The sequence below is a fragment of the Lissotriton helveticus genome, chromosome 11 (assembly GCF_964261635.1).
Source record: "Lissotriton helveticus chromosome 11, aLisHel1.1, whole genome shotgun sequence".
In the NCBI taxonomy this organism is placed as follows: domain Eukaryota; kingdom Metazoa; phylum Chordata; class Amphibia; order Caudata; family Salamandridae; genus Lissotriton; species Lissotriton helveticus.
This window is the reverse complement of record NC_136072.1, coordinates 64,561,926-64,589,168: the sequence shown is the minus strand read 5'-3', so window position 1 is coordinate 64,589,168 and position 27,243 is coordinate 64,561,926. Positions and strand designations below refer to the sequence as shown.

The 27,243-nt window shown below is 46.5% G+C and overlaps 1 protein-coding gene across 1 annotated transcript in view; it reads right to left on the bottom strand.

The window, feature by feature from the left end:
- Positions 1-27,243, bottom strand: part of DVL3 (dishevelled segment polarity protein 3) — a 449,584-nt gene that overhangs the window by 169,723 nt on the left and 252,618 nt on the right. The window contains exon 3 of the mRNA XM_078667336.1: positions 14,678-14,799. Coding sequence (XP_078523462.1) covers positions 14,678-14,799 — 122 coding nt within the window. The remainder of the gene's footprint in view (positions 1-14,677; positions 14,800-27,243) is intronic.

Here is a 27,243-nt window from a genome sequence, read left to right as displayed (position 1 = left end):
CCCTATCTTGATTTTATACAGAAACCCAGGGATAGGGCACTTTTTATTCAGTTTAGATTAAGCACGCTCCCTGTGCGCGAACACACAAATAAATGGAAGCCACCCCATCAAACCCCTTTAGATTGTCCATACTGTGAAGGTATTGTCGAAAATGTCCCACATCTTTTGTTCGCATGCCCAGCCTATACCAACCCAAGAACTAAGTGGCTGAAACCGATATGTCGGCAGATTGGAACTAGGAACTATCGTGAAGCCCTTAGAATCCTGCAAGCTGACGCCAATACAACTTTCGCTTGTGGTGTGGCTAAATTTCTAAGCTGGGCTTGGGTGATAAGATCAAAGGGGATGGGATCCGATTGAAGTTTTTATCTCTTGAAGTTGGAAAAAATATAAAAAAGAAATATATATATACTATTTGTATCAAAGCGGAGATAGTTTATTTCACTTTTAACCTCCCCAGTGTGTTTAATAGTTGTCTGTGTCGTATAAAAATGCTATTTATTGTTTTAATAATTACAACGAATGACCCACTCGGGTTGTGGTATGTAGAGATTTGAATAGTCACTATACTGCCCTGTACAATATACTGCACCCTTTGAGAGTTGTATTTGTAAGATCCCCTAACTCAACTTTTATGTGTATCCTTTTTAAAATGTGTTTTTAAAGAATTTGTGAAATGCTTTTAAGATATTTTTAAATCGAAATAAAGCTTTGTTGTTGTTGATATCACATTACCTCCTTGGGAATTCCCAAATTCTTACATATGTTTCTAACTTTGTTTATGGCTGGTGGCATCTCACTCCTCACATGCACGCTATATACCTCCAATATTAAGCATCATCCTTTTTAGGTCTCGCCTGTCGATGCGCATGCGCATCGAGCAAGCGAGACTATAGGGGCTCATCGACTCTTTATCTAACTTGCAAGGAATCGTGGCGATTCCTTGCAGTGCCCGTGACTTTTAAGCTCAATGCGCATGCGCATTGAGCTTAAAAGCGCGTGCACAGCCGCCCGCATTCCTCCGACACCTTTGAAGTGAAGCTTAGCTTCACTTCAAAGGCCCGGCTTCCACGGCCGCCAGGCCACATCAAAGGCTTCCCCAGCACTGCCCCGCCCATCAATCACCCTCCCACTGCCACCCCCCTCCCTCTCCATATGGTGCGCTCTGCCTCAGGCCTCTGAGCCGTCCCTACGCTCCCCGCCCACCCCCATCCTTCACACCCTTTGTCATTACTTCGGCCCCGAGCCACCCCTACGCTCCCCGCCCACCCCCATCCTTCACACCCTTCGGCACCACTTTTACATGAGAGCTAGTTGCATAGTACAAGAACACATTGCCTTCTTAAAGCCGCAGGAACATTAACTAATTCTCCCACAGTCACAGTATAGTGAGCTGACATTCTAACTTGTACCTGGCTTTCTAGCTTTTCGCTTGCAGCTCTGGGCATTACGCCACATTCTTGTTATCTCATTCATCCTCCCTGGCTGACCCACATGCATGGCGCTCCTCCTCTCTTTAGATGCCGTCATCCTCCTCGCACTTCAGTCTCCCGCCACTCAGCTCGCGCCCCCTCTATGAACGAAGATGTTTACGGGCGTCGGTCTGAAACAGGCAATTGTCTTCCAGCTCCCGTGTTCTTAAACCCGGACATAGCGCAGAGCTGTAAATAACAGAACTCAACTTTTCAGAGAATATTTTGATCAATAATGTTCGTGTTTGTCTTCAGGCCCTATTACTTGAGTCAGAATGTGGCATAACGGCAAAAGCTGCCGACTTTGGAACTGGGAAACAGGGTTCGAGTCTAGGCGTCGGCTCAACATCCTGTTGTGATTCTGGGCAAATCACTTAATCTCCGTTGCTAACAAAAATGTGTTCTTGTGTAATGCAACTTGTGCTCGTGTAAAAAGCGCTCCTATACCATCGCGTCGAGTTCATGCTATATAAAACTGCAAAAACACATGAACACTCGGAGACGCAGAGCTGTGCCAGGGCACTGACTCAACTTTTCCTATTTTTTATTTTTATTTACTTTTGCCCCTTGCCTCCATCGGATTGCTTCCACGAGCCTTCTTCCGCCAGTAGTTTGAGACTTTGTTAATCACGTCTTAGCTCGGCCTCAATATTTATCTCTCGCCTATCGCCTAATGATATTTAGTGGTAGCCCTCCGCTCCTACCTTACAATTAAACTTCAGCTACAGCCCCGTTTGTCCGCTCCTGCGGACTCCCTGCTGTGTGCCTCACTTGAAAGCGCTACTGCTGTATGTGTTAGCACATAAAAACAAGACCTGTTCTCTTTACCAGTGCTTCTTTTAATAGCCTCGTATTCTTCATTTTCCAGGGTCTGTTTGCCTTAAATTACTATAGTGTTAGAGTGGTCTAACAACCCCATCTCATGAGCCGAAATGGATAGAGCCACATGGCGGCAGGGCTTGAGAACCCTGCGCTCTGGCAACTTGACGAGCGAGGAACTGGTCAGTATTACAGAGAAATAACATTAGAAAGGCCAGAATGCTTCTGTGGGCAGGTGTGTGGAGAAATGCCAGGGCCGGGTCATGTGCCGCTCAAACCCCACAGCATTTTATTTTTAGCTCATTCATCCTCCCTCGCCGACCCACATGGCGCTCCTCCTCTCTTTAGATGCCGTCATCGTCCTCGCACTTTAGTCTCCCGCCACTCAGCTCGCGACCCCTCCATGAACGAAGATGCTTACGGGCGTCGGTCTGAAACAGGCAATTGTCTTCCAGCTCCCGTGTTCTTAAACCCGGACATAGCGCAGAGCTGTAAATAACAGAACTCAACTTTTCAGAGAATATTTTGATCAATAATGTTCGTGTTTGTGTTCAGGCCCTATTACTTGAGTCAGAATGTGGCATAACGGCAAAAGCTGCCGACTTTGGAACTGGGAAACCGGTTCAAGTCTAGGCGTCGGCTCCCTCCTCTTTTGGACACTCGCATTCAGGGGTAGATTCAGCCGAATTTTTTCTCTCCCATTTTATTTTCATTCTTCCCCTTTTCTCTTCCTCCCATCTGCCCCCTTAACCAATTTAGCTCCCTCCTGATTTCTTTACATGCACCTGTCTTTTGTTATCTCTGTTTCTTTGCTCCTCTCACTTTTTTTCTCTCCTCAGTTTTTACCATTCCTCCCCTTTCAATAATGTTTCCATTGTCTCTTAACTCACTCCTCCCGACCACTTACCGTCCCCACTTCCTTCATCTCCCGTTGGACCTTCCCCTCTCACTCCTCCACATTTTGTACCATTCCCTCCTCAATTTTTGCCTTTATTTGCGTCTATCCTTGGGTCCCCCCTCCCCCACACTCGTTTACCTCCTCACTCAGCTCTTTTCTATATCTCTGTACCCTCCTCTATACCTCGCTCTCTTCTTTAGCTCTCTGTGGCTCTCCCTCCACCACCCATTCTGTTACCACCTCCTCTGTGTTTATCCCAATTTTTTTTTTCTTGATATGCCTTGTATATTGAGTTTGATTATGTAAACATACAGTAGGTTGATCCTTCTAAATGAATAGGTGATAACTGTCATGTTAAAACCAGTTGTTTATTTATATCTATTGCGTAAAATATATGCACTCTCTTTTTTAAAGTTACAGTTTCCCATATATGTATAAATTAACGAATGTATTGCTTATGACTTCACTGCAATATTCATTGGGAAGAGAATTACATCGCTATGGATACTGTTTTGGGGGGACCACATAATTACACTCCACATAATTACACTGCGCACAATGCAACATACACTCCAAATCCCACTCAGTGCCACATAATTACACCCCACATAATTACACAGCACTCAATGCAGCATACACTCCAAATCCCACTCAGTGCCACATAATTACAATCCACATAATTACACTGCACTCAATGCAACATACACTCCAAATACCACTTAGTGCCACATAATTGCACGCCACATAATTACACTGCACTCAATGCAACATACACTCCAAATCCCACTCAGTGCCACATAATTACACGCCACATAATTACACTGCACTCAATGCAACATACACTCCAAATACCACTCAGTGCCACATAATTACACGCCACATAATTACACTACGCTCAATGCAACATACACTACAAATACCACTCAGTGCCATAGAATTACACACCACATAATTACACTGCGCTCAATGCAACATACACTTCAAATGCCACTCAGTGCCACATAATTACACACCACATAATTACACTAAACTCAATGCAACATACTCCAAATCCCACTCAGTGCCACATAATTACACACCACATAATTACACTAAACTCAATGCAACATACTCCAAATCCCACTCAGTGCCACATAATTACACGCCACATAATTACACAGCACTCAATGCAACATACACTTCAAATCCCACTCAGTACCACATAATTACATGCCACATAATTACACTACGCTCAATGCAACATACACTCCAAATACCACTCAGTGCTACAACACATATTGTGTTACAAATGTTATAGGTGTCACATTTGCGAAAGATAAAACTATTGGCATTGTAAATGATAAAGCTATTAATTTCGCTATTTTCAAAACAAGCACATAAATAAAAAATGTGTCATTTACAATACCAATAGCTCAAACTTTCCTAATGCGAGACCTATTGCATTGCAAATGCTTGTTAGTAAATGGGATAGCTGGTTAACTTGGGGGCGGGGAGGTGATATTAATAATCGGTCAATTCTCATTTACGAATTCCTGATCACCAATACACTCCCAGACTTTTGTGTTACAGTTAAGTACAAACACCTGGTCAATGCCAGTTGGTAGGTGTTGACCACTAAGAGACTAGTGCTGTTATGTTAACACAGATTTAGAACCAACACTTCTTCGGGAAAATGTGGGCTGCGTTCAGATTTAGGATAAAGAACAAAACAATGCAAACTCACCGTACCTAAACAGAGGCAGAGTTGCCACATTATTTAACATATCGCATGCTTCGGATGCCCCCGGCCGTCCGATGTCACGGTGGGCGTGTGCGTAGGACAGCCGAGGGCCGTCCGAACCACGCCCACTAAATAATTCGCCCGCACAGCGGGGGAATGTGCACAGCGCGCAAGGGGTTAAGGGCACTTACTGATTGGGAGCAACTTTTAGGAGGAGTGTTTTAAGATTTTACAATTAACTGCAGAACATGGTGCGGCAAATTGAATAGTAAACCAAGAATTTGTTCAAAGTGGAGGAGACCTGGAGACACATTGGTACTTACACAGGGCCTTTCTAGGAGGGGACAATCAAGGCACAGAGGATGAGATTTATACTAAGCAAAAAGAAAAGAATATAGGCTGAGAAGTTATAGGCAGCCAAACCAAACGTGTAAATGTTCTAAACTAAGGTAGGTTAACCCAAGAAGAAATTCAATATATTCACAACTTTAACCCTTTAGCAAAGAGTGCCTGGTTAGTTAGTAATCATAAGCAATTAAAATATGCTAAGTTTCGCACACCTAGGAGAAGGGCCCTTGATAATTAAGGGTGTATACCAATCCACCATCTTCCCCTGAAACACTCTACTTGTTCTTATACTAGATGTTTTATTAAGGTTATAAAAGCCAAATCCAGCTCTTCAGAGGTAAAAGGAACAGAATAAAAACTTGATGGCAAGTAATATAAACTGGAAATAGTAACCTAGGGTTTAAGACTTTGCCTTTCGTTACTCCATATGATCATAGAAATCCCTCACATTTTTTCTGAAACAGAATTACTAGGCAACATTATTGTAGTGCAGGGGTACTCATAGTACGACCCGCGGGCCGCCAGCGGCCCGGCAAGCCTGCCTTGGCGGCCCATGGACCTTGCAGACAATCTTACCTGTGCTTAAAAAAATTATTTATTAGTGTTGGCAAACATCACCGCAGCAGCGCTTGACTCAGAGGACTCATGATAATCACTGCTCCCCCAGCCCCCACAGAGCAGAGGCTTTGTTGTACTTCCCCTTTTAGCGCCCCTGCATCTCTACTCTGACAATCACTGCTCCCCCGGCCCCCACAGAGCAGAGGCTTTGTTGTATTTCCCCTCTTAGCGCCCCTGCATCTCCACTCTGACAATCACTGCTCCCCCGGCCCCCACAGAGCAGAGGCTTTGTTGTATTTCAGCTCTTAGCGCCCCTGCATCTCCACTCTGACAATCACTGCTCCCCCGGCCCCCACAGAGCAGAGGCTTTGTTGTATTTCCCCTCTTATCACCCCTGCATCTCCACTCTGACAATCACGGCTGTCCCGGCCCCCACAGAGCAGAGGCTTTGTTGTATTTCACCTCTTAGCGCCCCTGCATCTCCACTCTGGCAATCACTGCTCCCCCACAGAGCAGAGGCTTTGTTGTATTTCACCTCTTAGCGCCCCTGCATCTCCACTCTGACAATCACTGCTCCCCCGGCCCCCACAGAGCAGAGGCTTTGTTGTATTTCACCTCTTAGCGCCCCTGCATCTCCACTCTGACAATCACTGCCCCCCCGGCCCCCACAGAGCAGAGGCTTTGTTGTATTTCCCCTCTTAGCGCCCCTGCATCTCCACTCTGACAATCACTGCTCCCCCGGCCCCCACAGAGCAGAGGCTTTGTTGTATTTCACCTCTTAACGCCCATGCATCTCCACTCTGACAATCACTGCCCCCCCGGCCCCCACAGAGCAGAGGCTTTGTTGTATTTCACCTCATAGCGCCCCTGCATCTCCACTCTGACAATCACTGCTCCCCCGGCCCCCACAGAGCAGAGGCTTTGTTGTATTTCACCTCATAGCGCCCCTGCATCTCCACTCTGACAATCACTGCCCCCCCGGCCCCCACAGAGCAGAGGCTTTGTTGTATTTCACCTCATAGCGCCCCTGCATCTCCACTCTGACAATCACTGCTCCCCCGGCCCCCACAGAGCAGAGTGGAGATGCAGGGGCTCTAAGAGGTGAAATACGTCAAAGCCTCTGCTCTGTGGGGCCGGGCGAGCGGTGATTGTCAGAGTGGAGATGCAGGGGCGCTACAACAAAGCCTCAATAATATGTAAATGGTCTTTTAAATACCTGCTAAGTACTTTGGTGCGGCTGTCTGTGTGTGCGCGCTGAGGAAGCTGTCTCAGCCCGGGCTGAAGGCTGACACACAGACACACACAAAGTGAGATGACAGAGGGGGAGGGAGAGTGAGGGCAGGAGGAAGAGAGAGATGGAGAGGGAGGGCAGGAGGGAGAGGGAGGGCAGGAGGGAGAGAGAGATGGAGAGTTGGGACGGAGGAAGAGGGAGGGAGAGAGAGATGAGAGGGAGGGCAGGAGGGAGAGGGAGGGCAGAAGGGAGTGGGAGGGCAGGAGGGAGAGAGAGGGCAGGAGGGAGAGAGAGAGAGAGGGCAGGAGAGAGAGAGAGAGAGAGGGCAGGAGGGAGAGAGAGGGCAGGAGGGAGAGAGAGGGCAGGAGGGAGAGAGGACAGGAGGGAGAGGGAGGGCAGGAGGGAGAGGGAGGGCAGGAGGGAGAGGGAGGGCAGGAGGGAGAGGGAGGGCAGGAGGGAGAGGGAGGGCAGGAGGGAGAGGGAGGGCAGGAGGGAGAGGGAGATGGAGAGGGAGGGCAGGAGGGAGAGAGCGATGTATGTATGCTGGGTCTGGTGGCTCAGTGGAGGAAGGCATCTGCTGCAGGGACCTGTGTGCAACCTCATGGTCACAAGTTTTCTTTTTGTTTTAGCACCGCCCCCTCCCCCTCTGACCCCACCCCCACCGGTGCGGCCCTCTGCCACAAACCACACTGTAAATTTGGCCCCCGAGAGAAAGTTTGTGAGTACCCATGCTGTAGTGCATTTGTACATCTTAAAGTACTGCTCATAGCACACCGTTAGAGTGAGGCACAAGAAACATGTAATGAGACATGTCACCTACAAAGGTCAACAAATGTCACAATGAATAGGGGACCAATGTGTTTTTCTGCACACAATGCCACAAATATTTTCCAATGGCCGGGGTATACCATCATGGTGGAGAGACACCTAGCTGCTAAAATGACATTACAGACTTCAGGAGGAAGATCAAAAGCTGCCATTTGTCGCCACTCCATCTCCACGGAAGAAGGCAGAGTGTGGACTGATTCGGGTGAAGACGCCTCCCCTGCTGCTGCAACAGAAGATCCTCCAGAAGAGGAAGCCTGATCGGAGGATCAAGTTTCATGCTCAATAGCTCAGGATACCAGACTCTCAATGCCCAGTCTGGAGTCACAAGAATGACTTCTGCCCGGTTGTTTCTGATCTTCTTGAGAACTCTGGGCAGGAGTGGTATGGGCGGAAAGGCACACAGGACAGAGCTCCACTCGAGACGAAAAGAGTCTCTGAGAGAGAGCCACCTTGGAAACTCAAGCAGACACAACTGCTGACAGTGCGTGTTCTTTACGGACGCAAACCGATCTAACCAAGGCTCTCCCCACTATAGAAAGAGACAGTGGGCCACCTCTGCATGGAGATTATGATCCGCTAGGCATCCACGGGGGAGTTAATAGTTTGCCAAAGGTATGTTTGCCATTTATTATGGTATAGTCTACAATTACATTAGTAGTTGTCTGTTTACCTACAGTTCGTAAGTCCATGATAAACATCAATGGATGTCTGTGTCCAGTCCTTACAGCAAATTCTTGAATGTAGGTCAGATCGGACAAGCAGACAACATAGATGATCGACTTAAAGATTGCAAAAAGGTCATTTGGATCTCATTTTGTGTAACCGAAAATAACAGACTACTCAGGCAACAGTTTTTTTAAAACCAAAACGGTGGGGGCACACAGCTGTTATAGCCCCTCAAAGACTGGCACCTTCGGGACACAAAATGCGCAGAGTCGCTCCCCACCAAAACAGATCTTTGTGGGATCCTATATGACAACCCAGTCCCTAGCAACCTTCCTGTAGTTACAAGGGTAGTCCTCCAGGGCTGGCAGGAGGCATCTCAGCCAGGTGCTGGGAGAAAACGGACGCATCAGACCATGTTTTGGCGCAGGACCGCCACTTTGCACACACTGCCCAATTAAATGGTCTCACCAAGTGGGACTGGATTTACATTATGACCCTTGGCTACTACCAGGACCTTCAGACGTGCTTCGCCTGCTCAGTAACACAATTTCCCAGATATCTTCATCTGTGACATACCCTTCAACAATACAGAGCTCAGTTTCTCACCCTTCCTGAGCATAGCGCCCTCGAAGCGAAGTTATAGATGGGGAAACCTGGGGAAAGGAGGGGTGTCCCAAAATCTACTTCACTCTGGTAATACATGCCCTAAAGATTTCCAGTGCCCAAGACAGAAATGGGAGAGATGGTTTGGGAGACTCGAAGGCACAGACTTGACTCTGGCACGCTGGCCCCCTAAGAAATAACACTACCCTTGAGGCTTAGGCCTATACAACTTAACTACCTTACTCCGTGTCGACTTTGGCGGGCGGGCAGGATTCAGACTCCAGAATGCCTCAGATGCCCATGCCCTAGCGCCGACTTTTACCATGTTGTGTGGCAATCCCCCCTCCCCATTGCATCCTTCTGGCAACATATTGACACTTTGACCAGAATATTGAAGACTCCCATCAATCACCCTAACACCCACACAGGCACTCTTGAGAGTTCTTGATGGGATTGGGCATAACCTTGGGGATTGTTCCCAGATTGGGCTGGCAATGGTGGTGGCCAAAGAGACATTGCTCGGAGATGGAGATCGGACTCACTGCCCACTCTCCTTGAGTGGCATAGGGTAATGGACTGTGTGCGCAATTGGAGGATCCATATACATCTTCAGAGGCTGCCTGCGAAGGCGATCCGGAATATGGGGCAAAAGTTTGGACTACTATGGACTAGGCGGTTAATCCCTTCACAAGATGGTCCACATATGGCCAGAGGGCCTTGCGTGGTGTGTGGGATCATGATGTGACTGTATATTTTACATGTTTTTACTGTGATGATCACAACTGGAAAATCAATTAAAAACAGTTATTAAAAAAAGAATGTAACGCACAAGGACTATCATAACACTATTGAAAGAGTTGTCTTCATAAAAGAGAAATAGATCACTATCTTATATATCAAAAATCCTTGTTTTTGTTGAAATAGGTATGCTCATTTTTAGTTTAATCTTGAAATGTCAAAATCTTTACATATGTTATGAGAAATATTATCAAATATTTGTCTAGAGCATAGTTTCTATCGGTTGAGGTTTACAATATTAAGGTCCATACTACAGGGAGTTCCTAAACTTCTAAATAGAACATGTGTATTGCAATTCATTTTTCGGGGAACAGAACATTCTTGAAAATCGAAACAAGAGAGGAATAATCATCAGAAGGTTAAACATTGATTCTTTTACCATAGAGTGTGCATGTGCTAAAAGTTCTTGTAATCAGTAATTACCAGAGTGGTATGTGGAGATCCTTTCAGGATACATACACATTCCATAAAAGAACGATGGATCACAAATAGCTCTTTTTCTTGGATGGTACAAATAATCCCAGCTGCTGTTAAACAGCGAGAGAAGTTATTAATGGGAAGTAATTCACTTTCACTTTTCTGTTGTAGCAAAATAGCCCTGATAGAACTGTCTGAGGTGCTCCTTTCTAGTACAAACGGTTCTTTTTCTGGCAGATGAGCAAGAATTGCAGCATAGGTAAATCTGGCCTTGTGTTTCTCACAAGCTTTCTCAGTTTATTCTCAGCTTATTTAGTGAGAGGTAGTATTCATTTGCGAGAAAATGTGCATGTATCGCCAATAAAAATTTACAAAGACTAGAAATTGCTGAACATTTTTCAACATTATAATATTGACTGTACATTTTTATTATCCACAGTGATTCCTTTGTAAATTGGTACCCCAAGTAATCAACTGCTCTTTGACTAAATAAATATTTTTCTGATTTAGCGTAACAAGGATTTTGTTGGGATCTTTTTACTCCCAATCTAACATATATTTGATGTTCAGAAAATGTAGTGTAATAGAGTAGTATGTCATCTAGCTATGCAACAAGGAATTTGCCCCATTACAGTCTTGGAACACTTCATAGATCATCATTTGAAAGGTTGAGATTGCACTGCACAAACCAAACAGCAATGAGAGATATTCATATTTTGTAAATTGTGTGTAGAAGCAGACCTCTGCTCACCTCCTTGTCAAATTCTAAGATGATTATAGGCTCTCCTTTAAATAATTCTTAGCACACCAACAGGCTCCTCTGAAGACGCATATAGATTTATGAGGGCTATAGACTTGAAATCTCTAAAATAAATACATAGTCTTAAATACCCTTCTTTCTGGGAGACAAAACTGATACTGGTAGTTGTTGACAAAAGGAAGCTGTTAAACCACTGGCAAAAAATAATCTCTTGCTCTTTCTGGATTATTCCAAAAAACACAGTTGATGGACAGAATGTAGAACAATGTCATACATTCACCCCAGTACAGAGATCTGGGCCTAAATCCATCGTGTTTTTGCACTCCACACCACCCTGGGTTAGACACTGGCTATATGCAAATCAGCTCTGACCCTGTGCCTCATGGGAACAGTCCAGTCCGAACTGCCAAGCCATGTCTTTCCCAGACATGGAATCAAGCATCCAAGGACCGGTTTCTGGCTATCAGCCTTCATCAGCCTGGATAGCTTGACTCCAGTGGTGTGGAGAGCCTGGGACTCACGTCTGAGCATACCCAGCCCACTCGGGGTGAAAATTGCAAAAAACACAGTTGATGGACAGAATGTAGAACAATGTCATACATTCACCCCAGTACAGAGATTTTTTTTTTTTTTTTTTTTTTTTCAAGCTATCCAGGCTGATGAAGGCTGATAGCCAGAAACCGGTCCTTGGATGCTTGATTCCGGTCTGGGAAAGACATGGCTTGGTAGTTCGGACTGGACTGTTCCCATGAGGCACAGGGTCAGAGTTGATTTGCATATAGCCAGTGTCTAACCCTGGGTGGTGTGGAGTGCAAAAAAACGATGGATTTAGGCCCAGATCCTTGTACTGGGATGAATGTATGACATTGTTCTACATTCTGTCCATCAACTGTCTTTTTTGCAACTTTCTGGATTATTCAGCAGGGCCAAGGTGACCGGATTTAACTTTAGGCTTGACTAGGTGCTTCTTTCAAGTTTGAACCTGGCCCGCATAGGACAATGTTTTGTATACGGATTCTGTTTTCCACAATATAGGCAGGGAAATTCTGATTGGTGGTGGTCTTTTTACTCTTTGGCTAGAGGTGACCTTCGACTACAGCCTATCTGCATCAATCACTGTCTGAATTTTTCAGAGGTTGTCTTCTCAGGACAGGTCGAATGGGGTTCTAGGTATGGGAAGAATTATGCTTCTGCTCAGACCATCTTTCTTGCTTAATTTACTGGTGTCTTTGTTCTATCTCTAACGCAAAATCAATCAAGGCTGAATAAATAAGTATAGCAACTCATGCCAACTCATTTTTACGCCATCTCTTAACTCTATGCCACTAGGAAATTACCATTTCAGTCAAAGGTGGTTGATAAGTGCTTAAATCAAGCAACTTACTCAATTACATCTTGATTTCTTTGATGTAGGTCCGTCAATTTCACTTCAGATGTGTATTCAGACTATCTACCTTGAAACGTCAACCAGAGATCCTTCTCTAATGCAGAAAAATAGCCAAGCAATGCGTGTTGATGATTGGCTAGTAAAGGAGTAGTCACAGAATAGCATCTCCAGTGAAAGTATGCATGGATATCCTTACTCAGTCTGTTGAAAGCAGCATTGTCAGGTCATGGGTCACCTCGCGACACAGAAGACTAGGAACTTGGAAGAGATGGTACACACGACAGTGTAAAATACACACTCATACCTGTAAAACGACACTGCCCAGACTCACATGCACAGCCCCAACTATGAGTGGACCAGCACAGTCAGGCAGGCTTCCAAGTCAATAGTGACAAGCCAGGTATTTAAACCTCACCTTTAGGCAACAGTCCTTGTTGTGACTCTTCGCTATTCAGTTCAGTTTGCACTCGGCTTGTTCCATCCGTTCACATTGGTTTTCTCTCCTGTTTGGTTCCCTCAGGTCCTCTAGTTTCCTTCCCTGCTGTTTGTGGTTACCTGTTTTATTACTCTCTTGTTAGCTTGTCTCTAGGTCAAGGCCTCCTCTCTTGCGGTGCAGCACTGGAATGTTATCATTGGCTCCTGGGCGGGGTTTGCAGTACATCGGGGGACTAGTTATAACATCTATTGAATATACTTCGGTAGCAGGTACAAATGTGTATGGGAGGGGGTCTTCCTAGATTTGAAAGTATAGCCTGCATACAGGGGGCAATGGTGGTGTTGTCATTGTAATTATGGGTACTGGGATGTGCTTAAAAGCTGCACAGCTTGAAGGTCGGTCGTTGAGGGGTCTCAGCAAGCACTGGGTTGTTACTGTGTCGCAAGCGTCACTTTTGTAGAAAGACTGTTGAGTATCTCATTCCTTTAGAGTACAATTTTAAATTGTTTCTTTCTATAGGTTTACATCCAGAGATTGTATGCTATCACAAAAAATCTCCACCTGCCATATTCCACTAAAATCTGCATGAAAAACCGCCCTTGAATTAAGCTTACTTTTTCTCTACCCTATTGTGAACGCCCCTTCTATCTTATGCGCGCCCCATTCTGTAGATGTTCTACTCTACCTCTCATGCCTGTCTATCTTAATCGCTTTTTTCAAACCATGTTGTTGAACCTAACAATACCTATTAAGTCTAGACAGCATTTGCTCTCACATATTCCCTCCTAAAGGTCACACCTTAATCAAAAATGTACCACAGGTAAACTAGAGTAAATGCATGCAACAATTCCTTTAACATGCAAGACTAACTCTGATACCCAATGAACTGACACTCTGGGACTGGAAACGGACTTTACAACGCGAGCTGAGCCACGCATGCCATTTCCCCGCAAGCGGAACCACGCTTGCCTTAAACACACATATGCGTGGTTACGGCAGCATGCGGTCTAGGTGCGTGGATGGGCGGGCACAGGAAAGGGAAGGATAGGGCATGGACGTGTCTGGTAAGTGGGGCTGAGGCGGGGTTTTGGGGGGTCGTTTTTAAGGGTTTTGGGTAGTTTTTTAAGACTCAGGGTTGGGGTCGTTTTTAGGGGTCAGGTTGTTTTCGGGGCTGGGGGGTATTGGGGTTGGTTTAGGGGGATCTGAGTTGTTTTTAAGGCTCAGAGGAGGTTGGGGTTGTTTGTAGCTCAGGGGGTCAGGCTTGTTTTAAGGTCTCGGGGAGGGGGGTCAGGTCGTTTTTAGGGCTCAGGGCGGGGGGAGGGCTGGGGTGTGATGTTTACCACACATATCCCCTTACCAGACATGCCTTCACCACGAATTTGCATGGTAAAGGCACGCGTGGTAAAGGAATGCATTGTTCAGATGCATTCGTTGTTCGGGCAGCACTTTAGGTTTAGCCACGAGTGCCTCTGTCTTACAACCCTGTGTGGCTCCCGAGTAGTGTGCTATACACCATAAAGTGCTTCAAGGCCTCCTCAGGGGAAGTAAGCACTATATAAATGCAATTTAAATGCCCACCCTTCCCTGATTTTGCTGGTGGGGGGGAGGAGGCGCTAGGAGATGTCATGCCCTGGAATTATACAGACCTGAGTAATATGTAGGAGAAGTGAGGTGAGCAGAGCGGAGCTACAAATCCATTCACTCATTCATCTCCATTTATGCACTGTGAGACTTACTGGAAGGAAGGCGGTCGTGAGTCTCCAATTCCACCCGTCCTCTCGATGGGGGGAGGCAGGTCCGACATGTGATCCGCACAGACTGACCCACCATCCGAGTGCGATCCCTCTGCGGACACCAGCTGTAGGGAGAGAAGGAAAATGTCAGTCAAGTGCAAGCGAGGCAGGTCTACAGGTGAGCAGGAATGCTGTAGAGCAAAGCACACAGGACACCATCCTCAGAGGGCGGTCTACAGGTGAGCAGAGCTGATCTAGAGCAAAGCACACAGGCACCAACCTCAGAGGGTGGTCTATGGGTGAGCTGGGCTGCTCTTGAGCATGGCACATGGAACACCGTTCTCAGAGGGCAGTCTACGGGCGAGCAGGGCTCCTCCAGAACAAAGCATACAGAGCAACAACCTCCTAGGGCGGTCTACGGCACCAACCTCAGAGGGCGGTCTACGGCACCAACCGCAGAGAAGGTCTACCGCACCAACCGCAGAGGGCGGTCTACGGCACCAACCGCAGAGGGCGGTCTATGGCACCAATCGCAGAGGGCGGTCTATGGTACCAACCGCAGAGGGCGGTCTATGGCACCAACCGCAGAGGGCGGTCTACGGCACCAACCGCAGAGGGTGGCCTACGGCACCAACCAAAGAGGGAGGTCTACGGCACCAACCGCAGAGGGCGGTCTATGGCACCAACCGCAGAGGGCGGTCTACGGCACCAACCGCAGAGGGCGGTCTACTGCACCAACCGCAGAGGGCGGTCTACTGCACCAACCGCAGAGGGCGGTCTACGGCACCAACCGCAGAGGGTGGTCTACGGCACCAACCGCAGAGGGTGGTCTACGGCACCAACCGCAGAGGGTTGCCTACGGCACCAACCAAAGAGGGAGGTCTACGGCACCAACCGCAGAGGGCGGTCTATGGCACCAACCGCAGAGGGCGGTCTACAGCACCAACCGCAGAGGGCGGTCTACAGCACCAACCTCAGAGGGCGGCCTACGGCACCAACCTCAGAGGGAGGCCTACGGTACCAACCTCAGAGGACCGCCTACGGCACCAACCGCAGAGGGCGGTCTACGGCACCAACCTCAGAGGGCGGTCTATGGCACCAAAATCAGAGGGCGGTCTACGGCACCAAAATCGGAGGGCGGTCTACGGCACCCACTTCAGTGGGTGGTCTATGGCACCCACTTCAGTGGGAGGTCTACGGCACCAACCTCAGAGGGAGGTCTATGGGTGAGCATGACTGCACCAGAGCAAAGCCTATGAGGCCTCAGAGGGCGATCTACAGAGGACGGCAGGGATAGTGGGAGATTGAATCACCCCGGTTTACTCTACCTCTGGAGAAGATTCATGACTTAAGGGATTCATAGAGGGCCCCAGCAGTCCACTGGAATACTAGAACACTCCCAGATTGCCTGGAGTACTGACATTCGCAAAGTGTAATAATCCTGCCTCTCACAGAAGCGGATTTGAGTTTTGTTTCTAACGAGCGATATATAAACCCCCTTGAAAATTCACTTACTTCTGCAAGAGACTCTCCAAGAAACACCCTCTACCCCAGAGGTCTTCAATCTTTTTTGCTGAGAGCCCCCCTGAGCAAGAAGTTTTCAAGTCGGGCTCCCTCCTAATGTTTATGGCAGTACTTTGGGGGAGTGGAAATATTCGGACCGAGCGCAGGGGCGGATTACCATTTCAGGAGTACTTTTTCTGTAGCTGATAATCCGGAGATACCCATTAAGGGACCATCTCTCAGGGAAGCCAGGAAGGGTTTCGCAGCGGTCAAAGCGCCTTGGGACCCTATGGGTAAGTAGTGCGCTATATAAATGCCTATACATTTACATTTACCATAAATGTGATCCTTATAAAAGAGCAAATATGTCAAGCAATAACACACCTCCTGATAATTGGGGAGTTGTGAGCCCCTCCCACTCCTGAGACCCAATGCAGCTGCACCTGTTGCACTAATAATAGCTGCAGCTCTGAGTAGCAGTCTGTGTCCTCTGCCTTTCACCTATTCCCCACCATGCACGGCCATCACTCCAATCTTGGAACAAACTCTCGGTCCCTTTCAGAATAAAATGAACTTCGGCATGTTCCCTACCACTTTGCAGCAAGGGTGCCCTCACTTCCAATGCTAGGCAGAAAAGTGAGTCCCCGATCCTCTTTTATAAATGCAAGCTGTCATCATTGTTGTGCAGTGGACCTCTCACTCCTGGGCCCCAATGCCACTGCACCTGCTTCAGTAAAGAGAGTGACTGCCCTGCAAAGTGGTTGTCTTCTCCACCACTTATTGAAAAGAATAGGCCTTCATCTTGTCCCTTTTCCTGCTCCGTCATCTCTCTGAGGCCTAGGCTAAGGTGTCTTCCCTGATTACATTTTCCCTTCTATTGGTCCGAGGAACAAAGCTACTCTGCCACAATAGTGGTGCACTGGGCCCCAACATAATCAAGAAAAGATAGTACAAAAATACTAATTGGGGTTATTTTGATATCTTACATCCCTCAGTCCCCATACTACTGCATCTGTAACACAAATGAGAACTACTACTCTGCCCACTGGCCCATCACTCCTAGACATGGGGTCCAAAGCAGGTTGTCTATCCCTTTGTATAAAAAAGAAAATAGGAGTAAATCCCACATCTCACTGCCTGTTGCTTTGTACCTGTTCCCTGCGCAGCAAGGGTTACCTGGGCCCTAATGCTAACAAGGAAAACAAGCATTGGAAATGCAATAGGTCTCGCATTAGAAAAGTTGGAGCGATTGGTCTTGTAAATGACAAATATTTTATTTATGTGTTGGTTTTTAAAATAGCTAAATTGATAGCTTTGTCATTTACAATGCCAATAGTTATAACTTTCGCGAATGTGACACCTATAGCATTTGTAATGCAACATGTTTTGTATTTACGTGACTTAGATGGCAGCCCTGGTCGTTAGGCCACATCTCTAGAGAGATGTACGAAGTACTGAGGAAGACGAGATAAACTGCACTTCAATAATGATGTCGAAATTAAGTTAGTACCTCTTTGATCGTTTTACTGCAAAGTTGTGAAAATTATGAGACTCTAGTTCAGAACAGTTCGAATTTAGCTGTAGGACAAGGCAACCCAAGAAGTGCCAGTGCAAAGTGTTGGAAGTAACTGTGGCCAAGCATCTACTGTAAACAGAGGCCACGTTGTCAGTAAACTTGGGAAAATATGTAGCCTGGCCCAACATTAAAAGTGGTGCAGTCACTGGGTGTAGGCCATTAAAAATAACAAGTTAAAAGAAAAGGAGACACGGCCTGGCGTCCGTGAAACTGAAAGCACGGTTTTGGAAATTACGAAATTAATAGCTTTTTCATTTACAATGCCAATAGTTTTAACTTTTGCAAACGTGACACCTATAGCATTTGTAATGCAATATGTGTTGTATTTACATGACTTAGATGTATTAACATTACAAATAACAATGGCTTTTATTTTTTTTAATAATTAATACTTAAATAAAAGTTATTGTAATTTATAATGGCAATAGCTTAAAGTTTTGTAAATAATTTTTGAGAAGATTATATTCAGTGTATTTTATTGTGATGAAAATCCAAGAACAGAAGTGAAATATTAACATCTTTTTGTGACATTTGTAATAAAGCTTGAAACATTGAGAGAACATTTTAGAACAAGTTGTTGTTGAATGGTTGCATAGAGTGATGCTGTGGCGTTCAGTGGTGCTGAGTGATGCTGTGGCCTTCAGTGGTGCTGAGTGGTGCTGTGGCCTTCAGTGGTGCTGAGTGATGCTGTGGCCTTCAGTGATGCTGAGTGATGCTGTGGCCTTCAGTGGTGCTGTGGCGTTGAGTGGTGCTGTGGCGTTAAGAGTGGTGCTGTGGCGTTAAGAGTGGTGCTGTGGCGTTAAGAGTGGTGCTGTGGCGTTAAGAGTGGTGCTGTGGCGTTAAGAGTGGTGCTGTGGCGTTAAGAGTGGTGCTGTGGCGTTAAGAGTGGTGCTGTGGCGTTAAGAGTGGTGCTGTGGCGTTGAGTGGTGCTGTGGCGTTATGTTAAAATTATTTATACCGCGCTCGGTCACCAGACGGTTTCATGGCGCTCATAACAAATGCGGAGGGCAAGGGCAGGAGTTACTCGAATGCTGACTGGAAAAGCAACGTCTTCAGCGTCCTACGGAAACAATCATAGGTAGGACAGTGTCGGAAAGAGGGCGGGAGGGAGTTCCAAAATTTAGGGGCCAAAAAAGAAAAACCGAGGCCACCATGTTTTTTACGTTTGATTTTCGGGGTAAGTAAGAGGTTGTGTGAGGTGGAACGGAGGTCTCTCGTGGGTACGTATCACTTCAAACTAGAGGAGATAAAGACAGGCGCCTGGTCGGAGAGTGCTTTGAATATCGTACAGCCAAGTTTGAAGGTGCAGCGTTTAGCCACCGGGAGCCAGTGCAGGCTCCGCAGCAGCGGCGAGATGTGCTGATGTTTAGGCTGATGGTATACTAGGCGAGCTGCCTGATTTTGCACCAGCTGCAACCTTTGGAGATGGTATGCGGGAATTCCTGCGTATAGAGTGTTGGCAAAGTCAATTCTAGACATAACAAGGGCCATGATGACAAGAATGAGTGCGTCTCTGGTGAGGAATCTACTAATTTTACGTATCCTTAGCAGATTGAAGAAGCAGGACACTGTCACAGCACTAATCTGAGGCCTCATGGATAGATCACCAGAGATGACTACGCCAAGACACCTCACAGAATTGACGGGGCGAGGAGGAAGCCCTAGTGATGAAGGCCAAAAGCTGTCATTCCAAGGGTTGGCTGACCCGCCCACCAGCACAAGCTCAGTCTTGGTGGGATTTAATTTGAGCTGGCTGTGAGACATCCATTCCGATATGTCTAACATGGTGGTTTGGAAGCTGGTAAGGGAGGATAGGGAAGTGTCAATGAGGAAAATTAACTGCAGATCGTCCGCATAATTGAAGATTGTGGCAGAGGATTTGCGAAGGGAAACTATTAGGGGCTGCATGTACAAATTAAATAACAGAGGAGATAAGGCAGAGCCCTGAGGGACTCCGCAGGAAAGAGTGGAGTAGGAAGCAGAGAAGGTAGACAAATGTACGGCCTGGGATCGCTTGTCCAGGAAGGATCTGACCCATTCGAGAGCTACGCCCTGGATGCCAGCATTGTTGACACGGTCGATCAATATTGCATGATCGACCGTGTCAAAGGCTGCCGACAAGTCCAATAGGACAAGAGCTTGGGAGATGTTATTGTCAGCGCCCTTTCTCAGGGTGTCCATAACAGCTACAATGACCGCCTCAGTAGAGTGGAGTGGGCGGAAACCTGCTGTTGGGCATCCAGAAAAGACGAGCTCTCAATGAAGGCACTCAGACAGCGAGTGATGTATGTCTCCAAAAGCTTTCCTAAATAGGGGAGAAGGGAAATGGGCCTATAATTGCTCAAGACCGTAGGGTCAGCATTGTTTTTTTTTAGGATCGGTATCACAACTGCCTGTTTGAAGGAGTCCGGAACCACTCCAGTAGCCAACGAGTTATTAAGTAGTGCCAGTGGAGGGTCAGGGCAGGCCAGAAAAATTTCTTTAAGGATTTGGGCGGGGCAACAATCATTGGGGGAGCCGGAACTAACTTTGTGCAATAACGAATGAAACTCAGTGAGAGAGATTGGGGGAAAAACATTCATGTAGTGGGGATTTCTGGGGGGTGAAGGAAGTGGAGAAGGAGAAGAAGGTAAGGGAATATTATTTTTGATAGGGATAATTTTATCAGCGTTGAGTGATGCTGTGGCGTTGAGTGGTGCTGTGGCGTTGAGTGGTGCTGTGGCGTTGAGTGGGGCTGTGGCGTTGAGTGGGGCTGTGGCGTTGAGTGGGGCTGTGGCGTTGAGTGGGGCTGTGGCGTTGAGTGGGGCTGTGGCGTTGAGTGGGGCTGTGGCGTTGAGTGGGGCTGTGGCGTTGAGTGGGGCTGTGGCATTGAGAGGTGCTGTGGTGTTGAGGGGTGCTGTGGCATTCAGTGGTGCTGAGTGATTCTGTGGCGCTGAGTGATGCTGTGGCGTTACATGCTGTTGAATTTCTGGAACTATTTTCAATTAACAAACATTACCAAAAATACAGCCTGAAGAGCGTCTTTGAAAAGAGTTGTTGAAATGTGCAGTGTTAAAAAAAAGCATTTCAGATCTGGAGAGCATTTCTCGCCCATCATGCGTCTGCTGTCTGCTTGCAGCATGTTTCTAAAAAAGAATCAGCAGAGTCCGAAAGATATTCAAGGGCATGTCAAAAGTCACAGCAAGTGGAAGCAAGCCTGTATTTCAAGAGCTGTTAGATACTGTATTCTTGGCAACACTAAGACTGAGCAGACGGTATTCATGTTCCTGGACAGGCCCGGTCAGAGCAGCTTTAAAATATGGCGCGCTCTGTTTCATGCGTGAGCGCCAGGCTGCTCAGTGATAGACAAGGTGCAGGTTCAACATATGGAAATAGTACCAGACAGTAAACCTCTTGACATCTAATGGCATCCATTGACAAAAGGTAACAGGCGCTTGGGTAATGTGAACATAATATAGCGACCTAAAACTCAGACAAGTTGTGAAAATTGAAAAAGAGAACTAAGCACTGTAGGCAGTAAATGCGACGGTGTAACTGACATCAAATTTGAACCCCCTGCTGTGAACCATGCCAATTAGACTGTTTGCGAAAGAGAGAAATGAGAGATAGCTCAACTCTGACAGAAAAAAATATCCCACTCCGTGGCGACTGAGAGACCGGGGCTATTAACACCTCTTAGTTTACGATTAGAGGCCAAATGGGCGCGGGAGGGGTTGAGATGTACCATAGAACCAGGTTGATTTTAAAGTGGGAGCTGTGCTGCAGCATCAAGTTTCATTAACTTTATGCTTCAGCACGGCTTCCGCTTCCGTATTATCAGTACAGATGCCGCCCTTGTTTGTAATACGAAAAGATGCGCCTTCATTGTAAGTGGCCTGACAATGCGTTTCCATATGCTACACCCGCCACATCAGAAAAGATAAACCCTGCAATAACGTCTAATACATCTTTGTTCATGTCCACGATGCCTAAGTTTACATGGCAAAAATAAAATACCTCAAGACATCGATCAATGCTTTTGTAGTGCTTGAATTTATCAGCTAGCAGCAGAGCACACATTTGTGTTTCTTCTGAGAACTGTTGTGCAGAATTCAGTGCCCAAGGTCAAGGTAAGTGCAAAACAGAAAGAGTAAATGGGTCAGTGTGTGAGTGTGGAAAGGAGAGGCAGAGAAGAGTGTGAAAAGAAGAGACAGAAGAGTGTGGACAGAGGGGGGAAAGAGTGTGGAAAGAAGAGGCAAGCAGGGGGAGACGAAAAAGGGAGGAAGAGGAGGAAGCCAATTTGAGGGGAAGGCAATGGAGAGAAGCACGGAGAGGGAGCTTAACACTGAAACAAGGGTGAGAAGCATGGAGAGGGAGCCCTAAAGTGCAGTTGGGGAGAATAGCACAGAGAGGGAGACAGAGTACAGCAAGGGAGAGAGAAACGGAGAAGGAGCCTGAGAGTGCAGCAGGGGAGAGAAGCACGGAGAGGGAGCCTGGGAGTGCATAGCGGAGAGAAGCACGGAGCGGGAGCCCAAGAGTGCAGCAGGGGAGAGAAGCACAGAGAGGGAGCAGAGAATGCAGCAAGGAAGAGAAGCACGGAGAGGGATCCCAAGAGTGTATCAGGGGCGAGAAGTACGGACAGGGAGCCCAAGAGCGAAGCAAGAGAGAGAAGCAGGAGAGGGAGTCTGAGAGTATAGAAAGGGAGAGAGTTGAGTATAGAAAGGGAGAAGATGAGTTAGGGAGAAGATGAGTTGGGGAGAGAGGCATGACAGGTGGAAGGCAGAGCAATGGAGATAGACCTGGGAAAGGAGTAACCATGGGGGAGATGAAGATGAGAACAACAGGGAAAAAAAAGGAGCGGGAGGGGAAGGAAAGAGGACATGGAAAGGGGAGAGAGGAGTGGAGGCTGGGGTGAGGAGTGAGAGAGGCAGAGGGAGGGCCATGGCATTGAGGGGCACAGAGGAGATACAGAAGTGGAAGTGAGGCAGATTGTGGCGGCTACAGAGGCAGTAGAGAGATTAACCAGGAGCAATGACGCGTGCCGCTCAATGTAAACCAGCTGAAAGACAAGCAGTTCAGAAGTGAACAGGCAGCAGCTGTTTTCAAGCACACTCGCGTTGACATTAAATAACTTCCATGCCAACAATTGTCGTAGAACACAAAAAGTGGGAGCATTAAACAAGTACTGACGAGCAGTGGCGACGGCGAGCAGAAAATACTAAAAGAAGTTGAGCTGGGTCACTATTGTTAAAGAGGATGCGCATCGGGCTACTTTACATAAACGAATACTAATTAATAAAAAATAGGGCAAATAAGGCATAAAGAAAGGTGCGTGGCCGATGGTTTAAACAAGCTCTGACTGCAGGCAGAAAATGCTTGACGGAGGGCGGCGATGGAGGGCAGCATTGCTGTGGCGGGTCTCAACGACAGCAGGGGTGAATAATTAGGGGGGAGGAGAAAGGGGGAGATGAAGATGAGAACAACAGGGAAAACAAGCTGGGCAACAGAAAAGGAGACACGGCCGTGAAACTGAAAGCACGGCCGGCCGTGAAAGCCTTTGATGCAGCAGGGGGTGAAGCGGGAAGAGCTGCTGGCGGCACCAAGCTGGGCAACAGATGGCTGGCGATTTGATGCTGTGCACGCGCATTTTAACTCATTGCGCTTGCGCATAGAGCTAAAAGCGCACATGCACTGAATCAAATCGCCAGTCTAGTTCAACTCTGTTTAAGCCCCTATAGTCTCGCAAGCTCAATGCGCATGCGCATTGACAGGCGAGACCTAAAAAGGTTCCCATCCGCCATTTTGCTTGTAACAGACAAAATTGGGATGCAATTCCCTAGTACCACTGCACCTGCTGCACTAATGGAAGTGATGCTCATTTAAAATCCATATGCCACATAATCGACCATCTGTTGCATATTCTACAGATTTTTTTAAAAAGAAATTTGTTTCTAGCTCAAACGCATCAAAAGTTACTAAAGGCCCATCACAAAGGTTGACAGTCAGCTTTCTGTTGCTTATTGCTGAATTTGGGTATTAATCTGGCACTAATGAGGGGAAACATTTGCCCACACAGTTTTAGCTTCCATACAATTGATAAAATAATAAAGTAACACCATCACAAAAAGTACAGTGATAAGTCGAATATGTTTTTTCGCCACATAATTTAGTCAACTGCCACTTAACCTATTCCGTGCTCGTGATGGAACCACGCCGTCATGAGACACGGGCGGCGTGTGCTCATGACGGCGTGGTTCCGTCATGCTGCGGCCGCTCTGCCCATGCAGCACTGATTCCCCCGCCTGTGCGGGAGAATTGATGAGCGGGCGTGGTCATGACGGAACCACGCCGTCATGAGCACACGCCACCCATGTCTCAGTTCCGTCACGAGCATGGAAGCGCTGCGGTCACCCTCCACCCCCCCTGCGCCGCGGCAGAATTCGTGCAGCGGGGAAGGGGTTAATTGCATCCTTCCCGCCGCATAATTCCAGCAGCCTTGCTTATACAGTGTATAATACAATTTTCAAACAATGACTTGCATATTCACAATGCTTTGTGTTACAGGCTGGTACTTCACTGCATTGTAAATACACAAGTAAGCATTCCACACGTTGCTAAGCAGGATTCAATTGCATGACTCTCTGGTTTCACAACCCCCACTACAGTGATTGCATTAATGAATTGAGGTTTGATAACATAAAAGAAAGCGTGCCCAAGGATTAGTTCAGTTTGCATTTGTTTTCGTTTATATGCAGCTGGCTAAATGTGAAAAATCAATCATCAAAATACTTACAGACACTAGTGTTCTTTACTTTGTAGCCACCAAGCCATGTTTTTGACCCTGCCACCACGACACCAACAATAACAGTTTGCCATTGTTTTATTTGCCCTTTACCTGCTGTATGTAAATGAAGACAGCCTGGAAACGCCATAAAGAAAGAAAGTCGCACTTCCACGCCATCTTCATTTTCAATTATTTGCAAAGGCATTTGCACCCTCCTAGGAACATAGCCACGGTCCCACAGGGGGGCGCGCCTAACAGTTTGAAAACCTCTGCTCTACCCTGTCCCTGCCTGACAGAAGCGTCCACTTTGCTACCACTAATAGGCTTATCGCACTCTCTCAGCGAAAAATACTTCCATTTCTTCCAGTTCTGTGGTCCTAGAAAAGCCATGAGGTGATAGTTTAAAAAGAGTTTATGTAAAATAATTTGTATTCTTGCTTAACAAGGCAATGCTGTCTCGGTTTGCTGGCATAACTATTAAGGAATGGATAAGACAGTTCTAAAAGACTTGCCTTTTGTGTTTCTACTTAGTCTAATCTAAAGGTACTGGATATTGACAAACTTTACATTTCTTACTGCTTTGACCTAAAAAATACGACCATGCTGTGAAATACTAGTAAAGTGACAAAACCAACGCGTCAGTCAACATTTAAGGCAATCTGCCACTCGGAAGAGTTTATACCATAGTAAGTGCAATTTAACATCAAAACATTACACTAATCGTGATTATGTGAATCAGAAACATGAAGACTGCCCTATCACAGCGGCATATTTTGCACACCTAAACAACAAATTGGTACAGAAAGAATATTGTGAATCAGGCTGAAAAAGAGGTGCAATGGAGCCATCTTGTGGTGAAAATATGCATAACAAGTCAACAACTCACAGGAGTAAGAGAACCACCTCATCTGTACTCCTGCTTTCACAAAGCCTTTATTTCTTTGAATTTACTTGACCTGTTTCGACTTTAACTTCAATTTATGTTCAAGTTGCCTGGCCTGGGTGTCCGCGCCAGTTCTGCTGAGGTGTTGAAGAGCCTTAAAGCCTGCGGTTGCTTGTCTTCCGCAGACAGGGGCTTGGATTGCATACATTGTATTGTATTGTAAATTGTATTTATATAGCGCTTACTACCTTGATGAGGCTTTGAAGCGCTTTTCGGCCAGTAGCACACTACTCCAGAACCCAAAAAGGCTTAGTATAGTGACATTTTAGTTAATTTGAGTGGTTCACATGCAAGTCTGTTAGTTGGATTGAAAAGAAGAATGGGGGATAGAAGAGGGAAGAGTCTAGAAATAGTTGATAGGGAGATCAAAGTATTAAAATGACATTTGGGGTGATCCAAGGAGGGAAAGAGTCTAAAAGGGTTTATTTTGAAGATCATAGTAGTAGAATGAGGTTTGGGATGAATCATGCGTGTGCACCTTTGAGATATAGCTCCCCACGCCCCTTTCTCTTCATGCAGCAATGGTTGGACTGGACCCTCATAGTCACAGAACAAACAAGAAAACATACAAAGTTGATGGCGTTTCTGTCCTACTTGTGCACAACTGTAAGCCCTAGGAGCTGCAGACATGCCAATCATACTGGACGAGGATGCCACACCCACATTTTGTGGCATCCTTATCATCTGCAACTTCATGTCACCCTCGTAAGATGGCACTACCAGGGCGGACTCAATCTCAGTAGAGGGAGTTCTTTATAAATAATAATCTGGATAAATGTGGGATTCAGATAAATATTAAAATACCCAGAGTGCACCGTCAAGGACATTATTCGCTGGTACTCCAGGTATGCATGCACCCACACCTTCATTATCTGGGGCAGCTTGACTCCTAATCTTGCCTGGCAGGTCACTTTGAGATACTATACCTGGAAATGAACACATTAATGCTAGGGTACACGGTTGATTTAAAGTGAGCGGTCAGGATCTATTGTAAACCTACATACACCCCCCCTTAAGACATACATACAAGTACACCAAAGAGAAAGTGGTGGTCATGGCATAATGTGGACCCGTCAGCACTGTGGGCATTCTAGGATTCATGGTGACAGGGCCTAAGGTGGGCTCTTGGCGTATGGTGGCATCCTATTCCTAGGATTTTGGCTACACCTAGGACCAGCTGACAAACAATAGCTTCTGAACAGAATTCTGGCGGAAAATGGGAATCCCTGCTATTAAGAGGCTACTACTAACAGGATATGGGCACACAGTGTTCATGCAGGGGCATTTCAGGCAGATTCTGCCCAGCTGGGACACTAGTAGTTGAGTACTTTACCACACTCTCAAGCTGGGGTTTTGTGTTAAACCAATGAATCTTGTAAATGACAAGCTAATATCTGGGAATAGGGCTAGGGGATACAAATGTATTTAAAAGATACGAGGGGAATGGCCGAGGAGCTAGTTACTTATCCAAAATAAAAAGATGGTATTTGGGGACCAAACTGGGCGTATTTTCAGAAAATGTCCAGCTGAAATATGTGGACAACATTTTTGCATTTCCACAGTATACTTCAAACTGAAATTTGAGGGATAATTCACTTTGATCTGCTGTCAAACACAGAGTGCTACCCATTTATTCGAAAAAGTTTCAGCGGAGAAGCCCTCCGCTGTCCTATTGAAGGAGGGTAAGTGCTTTCCTCACTCTGTAAAGTTTTGGTTGGGTATTCATGTCCCTCCACTTTAGAGGTTCACCATCTGCCGCATAGGTTTTCTTGGGGGTAACCCTT